Consider the following 7,597-nt stretch of genomic DNA (forward strand, 5'->3'; position numbering starts at 1 on the left):
CATTTTATATAATCTTGATATTATCTTAACTCTTTTTTTGTGGCAAAAAAATATATATATATTTTTTTCAGAGACAGAGAGAGAGTCAGAGAAAGGGATAGATAGGGACAGACAGACGGGAATGAAAAGAGATGAGAAGCATTAATCATCAGTTTTTCATTGCGACACCTTAGTTCAGTGGTAGTCAACCTGGTCCCTACCGCCCAACAGTGGGAGTTCCAGCTTTTATGGTGGGCGGTAGTGTAGCAACCAAAGTATAAATTAAAAGATTTAACTATAGTAAATTGTTTTATAAAGATTTATTCTGCCAAACTTAGCAAAAAATTTTACATAAAGTACTTGGTGAGTAATTATTATTATATGCTTTAACTTGCTGTAATTCTGCTTTATAAATTTTATAAAGTAAAGTTACTTTCCTACTTTATAAATCACCATTACTGTGGAACCGGTGGGCAGTTAGAAAATTTTACTACTAACAGAGATACAAAAGTGAGCGGTAAGTATAAAAATGTTGACTACCCCTGCCTTAGTTGTTCATTGATTGCTTTCTCATATGTGCCTTGACTGTGAGCCTTCAGTAGATTGAGTAACCCCTTGCTCGAGCCAGTGACCTTGGGTCCAAGCTGGTGAGTTTTGCTCAAACCAAATGAGCCCGTGCTCAAGCTGGCAACCTCAGGGTCTCGAACCTCGGTCCTCCACATCCCAGTCCAATGCTCTATCCACTGGACCATCACCTGGTCAGGCTAAATATATATATAAATTTCAGTATATTCTATGACATAGATATACAGTAACAATAACTTGTTTAGTCAATTTTTTTCTCTTAGGGAATTTATGTTGTCTCCCTCCCATCTTTTATTTTGGTTATTATATAATGTTGAAGTGATTTTTTTCCTTATTAATAAATTTTGTTTACATAAATGCATATTTCCTTGTGGAATAAATACAGAGGGTATGCAAATGTTTAAGAACTTTGATTCATTTTGCTCAACTCCTGCTAAGATGGTCCCTAGACTTTACACACTTCCAGCTGTGCACCACCAGTTAGTGTCCCCAGTTGTGGTCAGCTTCTTTAAAGGTGACTGCTCCTGTAGACATTAGTGACATTTTTCAGCAGTCAATGTGTAGTAATTTGAAATCTCCTGAATGTGTGCAAACTTGACAGACCCACGTGACGCCATTCTGTTTTGCCAGTGTAACAATGGCTCATCAACTTGTGAAGCTGTGTTGAATACTTTTGTTTTATAGTTTCTAAATTTCTCTGGCATTCTTCCCACACCTATCTGAGTGCTTGTGCGTCAAGCAGGTCCTAACTGTTGACCTCGATATCAGCTTGTCAATGTTTTTTCATTATTAGAAACTGGGCAGAGACAAACGTGTAAGAGGGCTGATGCAGAGTATTAGAGAGTGAAACTATTGAAATATTTTTATTTTAAGTTAAAGCACACTTTGGATTTGAAGAGAACTTAGTAGGTGGTTAAATCAGCCACTTCAGTGGACAGCTGTGGAAAGAGGCTGTTTAAGTCTTCTTTCATTCTAATGTTTTATATCTTAATGACCTGCTTCCCCTCAACATTATGCTGACCTTTTGTCTTATCTATATTAACCTCTCCTCTGAAACCTACCTAAACGTTTCTTTCTTTTTTGATGCTTTTGCTTTTATGTTCTGCTCTGAGAGGTACCGTGTGTGTGTGTGTGTGTGTGTGTGTGTGTGTGTGTGTGTGTGTAGAGAGAGAGAGGGAGGGAGAGAAAGAGACAGATAGAGAATATTGTGTTCATGTTTTTCTGTGTTAGTATAAGTTTATATGGGAAAGGGTGTAAAGATCACCCCTTTAGGCTCCTCCTAGGGCAGGCACTGTGGAGTCTACTCGCCTACAGCATGGAGGTCTTTGTATTAGGCATTCAGTGAAAGATAAGGTGGTTAAGTCAGCATGTATGTGTATTTGTGTTGTGTGATTTGGAGGATTTGTGTGTGTTCATGTGTGTGTGTGTAGGAGTTGACCTGTGTGTGTTTCTCTGTGGTGAGGGTGTGGGTTGGTATGTTTTTGGATGTGTGTATATATTTGTATCTGAGTATGAGTGTTTAAGTGCTTGACTTCAGTGTGTTGAGGCATCAAGAAGGGAGAATGAATGAAGAACAGATATTCATGTTGGAATATGTACAAGTACTATTTCTTTGGAATTATAATGATAATAAATAATGGAATAAACTAAACAGAATAAGAATTAGAAAGATGGCTTGAAGCAGGGACCGTCTCCATTTAGGTATGAGTCATCCAGAGGCAAGAAGAAAGCCCTGCTTGGGCTGAGGCTGCCCAAAGTAGCAGGCTCTGGGTGGCCTCGACCCCTCTTTTATTGGCATGCCAGGAACATCCGGTGAGTAGAACAGTCACATGTACATAATCACACATTCTCAGTGTCACGAGCCTTCATCAGCCCTGTTGTATGCAATTCCTGCTTCATGTTGAGAGAACAGTGAAGAAAGCCAAGCACACACATAGCCAGCTATGGAATTAAAAATGATGTAATGGGGGTAGAACAGGAGAGAGTCACTTGATCCCTCCCAAAAATCACTCTTCAGACGAGCCCTGAGCAGCAAGGATACTAGCTCAGCCAGTGAGAATTTCAGCCTTTTCAGGGGCTCAAGAACCCTCAGAATGAGTGTGAGGGACATCTTTATTGAGGGTACAAAGAAGGAGGGGTTATGACTCAGGGTGAGAGCATGGTAATTTAAGTGAGACAGAAAAGCAGTGTAGGAGAGGGGATTCAGCACTGAGTGGTTGGTTCCTCAAGGGCACGGCTGTGGACCGCACTACTTCTGCTTGGTTTGCTGAACTGGTGCTGGAACAACTGTCGAGGGACATGGCTCTGGAACTTTGGGGTGGCAGGGCTCAGGAACCTTGGGCTGGCATGGCTCTGGAACCTTGGGTTGGCAGGGCTCAGGAACCTTGGGGTGGCAGGGCTCAGGAACCTTGGGGTGGCAGGGCTCCTTGGTTTTGGGGACACATGGTTCCTGGGGTGGAGGCTGGCAGGGCTGTTTCACCTGCTGCTGCTGAAGCTGAGGTGGGGGGTTGCAGGGCTGCTTCTGCTGGTGGGAACTCATGCTTCAAAGGAGGCTGGACCTGGAGACAGAACAGATGGTTTAAAAAGGGATTGCTGAGGGAAGAAGTCACGTTCAATGTCAAATAGATTTCATTTTTGGGCCCCTTTACAAGAGTGAGCCTCACGTCTTCCATGGCTATTCTCTTATATTTGAGAGTAAACATGCTTTGATGACTTTTGAGACCTTTCCAGAGAAGGATCTTAAAGGCAATTTGTTAGCTTCATTTCTGTGGGATTCATTGCTCAGCTCTCTTCCTCAGACTTGACACACCCTTCATTGACAAGTACCCATAAGATGTCTTTTGGAAAGCGACATTTTAGAAATGACTACAGTCTACCCACTTTTAGTACTACAAAGTGTACTTGTGACATAGGATAACTCTGTGAATTCAAGCTCCTACAACCTCCCTATGGCCTTGGCTTACACAACCCCTTCTGAAATGCTTTCCTCTCCATCTCCACTGTCCAAATACTCTTCCATCGTATCTCACATCATGTGCCATCACTTGGATTTCTTCATGAGTGTTGCTCCCTAAAACTGCCACAGCCCTTCCCTGCCCCTTCTCTTCATACCTGTCACTAGGTACTTTGTATTTCATCTATGTATGTACGTGCATTATCTTCCCCAATAGGTTGTGAGTTTATTGAGCAAGTTCCTACAGGTATGATTTACACAAAATGCTTAGAATAGTGCTTTAAATGTAATAAAGGCTCCATAAAGGTCTATCACACAAATTAAAAACATATTTTTAAATTTATTTATTGACTAATTTTAGAGAGAGAAGAAGAAGGAGAGAGAAAGAGACTTCAATTTGTTTTTCTACCCATCTATGCATCCACAGATTCATTCTTGTATGTGCCCTGACTAGAGATTGAACCCACAACCTTGGCACATTGGGATGATGTTGCAACCAAATGAGCTACCCTGACATGGAACAAATTAAAATTTTTATAATAAGTAGCATAAACAGAGAAGACAATGGTGCTTCTGAGAGTGCTCTGGGCCTGAGTTCTTGTGTAAGCCTCTTTTAACTTACTGTGGGATCTTGCTCAGATCTGTCCCTTTCCCTGGCTACCAGTTCCACAGCTATCCACTAAGGTGGCTGATTTAACCACATACTAAGTTCTCTTAAAATCTAAACTGTGCTTCAATTTAAAATAAAAATATCCCAATAGTTTCACTCTCTAATGTTCTGCATCAGCCTTCTCACACGTTTGCCTCTGTCCAGTTTCTAATAATGAAAAAAATAAATAAGAATTTCACATTTGTTTCAATCAGAGACTTACCTGATATGCAAAGAAGAACAGGTTTTCTGGTGGCTTTGGTCTGATGTAAAGTCAACAGCCAGCTGGCTTTTTATAAGATGACTGAGCCCTGCCTTAAGAAAATAGAATCACCCCAGGCCCCTCTGTTTTTATTTCTTACCTGTCAAGTATGATTCACCCCACTCCCCTCAATTACCAATTGGCTCAGCTTTGGTGATGAAAACCACCCACTTGATATTTTTTTGGCACTGGTTTCCTAACAATGATGTCACCTGGGCCTAATTCCCACTGCCACCCTCCCCCTTCAACCCAAGTGTAGGGCTTGCTTAGGGGGAGGGGTGACTCAGAGGCTTCCTGGAGGGTTTTCTGAGTTACCCTGGAGGAATATCTGAGTCCTTTTGTGATCTTGCCATCTTTTTGCTCTCTCTTTCTCTCTCTCTCTCTTTTGAGATCACTGTTTCTTATGCTCTGTGGCAAAGAATACATTTGGGTACATGAACAAGTAGGAAAGGGAATGGGAGAAGAGGAGCTGATGTGGACATGAGTTTCCTGTTTTGTGAAGGTAGATAGATGCTAGAGATCATGGAATTGACTGAATGTAGACTCCTTGTCTGAAGATTCAAGACCATTCTATCCATTTCCACCATCTTTCTCTAACTGCATTAAACTACACATATTCAGAATTACTTAATGGTGACTACCCCCTCCCCCAATCCCACTCCTCCCTGACTGATTGCTAATCTGGGTAAACCTGCTTTGCTTTCACCAACCACACCTTTACCCCTCTCCTACTTAAGAGATTTTCAAGGGCTAATTCATCTTCTGGGATAACCTTTCCCTCTACTCCACCCAGCCTTCTGGCTGTGGCCCTTTCCTCCTTCCTAACCCAATTATGTACCCTCCCCCACGCCCGCACACATACCCACACACACCTGTAAAGCTGGAAGCCTTTTCTAACTACCTACACCCCAATCCCATCCATGGAGCCCTCAGTGATGACTACCCCGCCTCTTGCCCACTTCCAGCTCCAACCCCAACACCTGGAGGGTTTGCTGGCTGCAATGCCCCCCCCCCCAGCTCTGTATCTCCTGGAGATTTTTCTGAGCATCAGAGCTGTGCCTGCTCAAAACAACATTATTCCCGTGGAAATATTTATTTCTCATTCATTCAACAAATATAACAGAGTCCTTAGTGTAAGGTACCCCACCCCCCACAGAGGAAGAAGGAAGGGCATAGCCACGAAGTGTGGAATAGTAAAAGATTTATTCAGGGCGCTTCCTGGACAAGGTTCTCTGAACCATGAGACGGGGGCCAGAGAAGTTGCATGGGCATGGGGGGGGATGTGTGTGGAGGTAATTTATAGGGTCGGCAGGGTGAAGGCGAGTTGATATGATGTGGCAAAATCTCACTGGCTGACAGACAGTCACTCTTTTCCAAAGGATTCCTGGGAAGTTTCTTTTGGTGTGCATGGGTGTGGGTGGTTTCAGCCAAAGTTCCCGGGTCTGGTTCCTCACGTGACCTTCCCCATTGCCAACTGGCCTCACACTTAGTATACTCCAGTCATGGATCATCCAAGGAGTTTTCTGTAGGAAGACCACTTTCCCTCATCAGACTGGGAACTCCCTGGGACCAAAGACACAATCTCATTAAGGGTCACTAGCATAAAATATCAAAGAGTCTCAGTCTATACTTCTCAAGTGATGACTGGGGACTCTGGGACAATGAAAAGTGGAATAACTCACTCAAGGTCAAACAACAAACCCAATGAGAAAAAAAAATTCTACACAGAAATCTTATGTTCTCTTTTGTCTTATCCTTCCTCATGCCTACAGAGAATATTAAGCAGGGACATGATCAAAGGTGGAAAGGGGGAGCCCAGGTTTCCTGGAGTGGAGCTGAGTCTACTTTTAGTCCTGGGAAATCTTTGTGTGTGTAGCAGTGTGAGAAGGAAAGACACGAGAGGCTTCCCCGAAGGGAAGCCTTAATCTGTGCTAGGACGAATCCTCATAAGTAGTCATAAATCTGCCTAATGTTTAAAGTAGCTCTGGGGATAAACAGAAGGTATTTCTAGTTCTGTGAAAAATAGGAGGCGATGTGAATTAGCATAGGTGGAAATAAGGCACGAGAGTTGTTCACTCTGGAGGAGGTCCCAGGTGGCATAGTGACAGAGTCTGGACACCCTGACCAGTAACGACATTGAGGATGGCAGAAGGGGAGCAGCTTCTGAGTACCTGCTCAGATATATCTTCTTTCCACAATGGCCAGGTCCTGAAGATTCTCTTTACCATGGGCTTCTCTTTTCTGGGGACATAAGAGCAGAGATTCCTTGAATCCTCCCACCAGCAATTTCCTCTGATCAACATAACATAAAACTGAAGTCACTGGTTCTGAGCTGCCCACATAACACAATCTGTTACTAGGTGTGGCCTTAGGAAAATCCCAATCACCCTTAAAACATAGATGTGTGGTTAGTTCCTCCTCATTCCCTTCCACTGCCACCAGACACACACCTAAACATTTGTGGAGCACCTGCTGGCTTCACAGCTGAGTCACCCCCCCCCCATGAACTGCCGTCCTGGACTAGTGTCCCACTGTGTCCCATAGTCATTAGTCCACATCCATCCTCCTTGTTATAATAGAATGACTGAGTGACTAAATTAATGATTGAGTGAATAAATGAGTGAACAACATTATTTGTAAAGAGAGGTCCAGAGACTGCTGGGAAGTCCTTCTTCATTAGGGATAAGCTGAGTAAAGAAGTGAGGGCACAACGAAGGACAGATGGCACTTCTGCTACCTTCCCCACATGTCCTCTTCACTGTCCATCAGTTTAACAACCAACTTCCCTCTGGGCTGCCACCAGCACTGTGGCCCCAGTTGAGTCCGAAGCCTCTTGCCTCATTTAGTTCCCCTCTGGGCTCTAGCCATAACCCTCTCTTCACCCAAACTCCCTCTCAGGAGCTCCTGACACAAGAAGCACCAGGAAGAACCTGGTAGAATTCTCAGCCGCAAGGACCTGCTCCTCAGTTCCCCACCAGCCTGTCTCAGTCCTGGAGGATCTGAACCCAGCTCTGCTGCTGCTGTACTCTGTGCCCTTCTCACTCAGTACCTTGCCCAGCCAGGCTCTCCTGCTTGTCTTGACCTGTGCTGCCTGCATGGGCTCCCAGCTCATAAACTTTCCCTTGAGCCCCCAGATCATTCTCCCTGTTTGTTTACCTGTAGCCTACTC

General features: G+C 43.8%; 1 protein-coding gene across 1 annotated transcript; it reads right to left on the reverse strand.

Annotated features, from left to right (window-relative positions):
• Positions 1 to 2,631: 2,631 nt before the first annotated feature.
• LOC136391068 (cornifin) lies at positions 2,632 to 4,498 on the reverse strand. The gene is made up of 2 exons (XM_066362471.1): positions 4,390 to 4,498; positions 2,632 to 3,122 (listed from the first exon to the last, which is right to left on the reverse strand). Exon 2 carries the CDS (start codon positions 3,101 to 3,103, stop codon positions 2,813 to 2,815), a length of 291 nt encoding a protein of 96 aa, XP_066218568.1. The 5' UTR covers positions 3,104 to 3,122; positions 4,390 to 4,498; the 3' UTR covers positions 2,632 to 2,812.
• Between the last annotated feature and the right edge of the window lie 3,099 nt (positions 4,499 to 7,597).

Source organism: Saccopteryx leptura, chromosome 2, assembly GCF_036850995.1.
Source record: "Saccopteryx leptura isolate mSacLep1 chromosome 2, mSacLep1_pri_phased_curated, whole genome shotgun sequence".
In the NCBI taxonomy this organism is placed as follows: domain Eukaryota; kingdom Metazoa; phylum Chordata; class Mammalia; order Chiroptera; family Emballonuridae; genus Saccopteryx; species Saccopteryx leptura.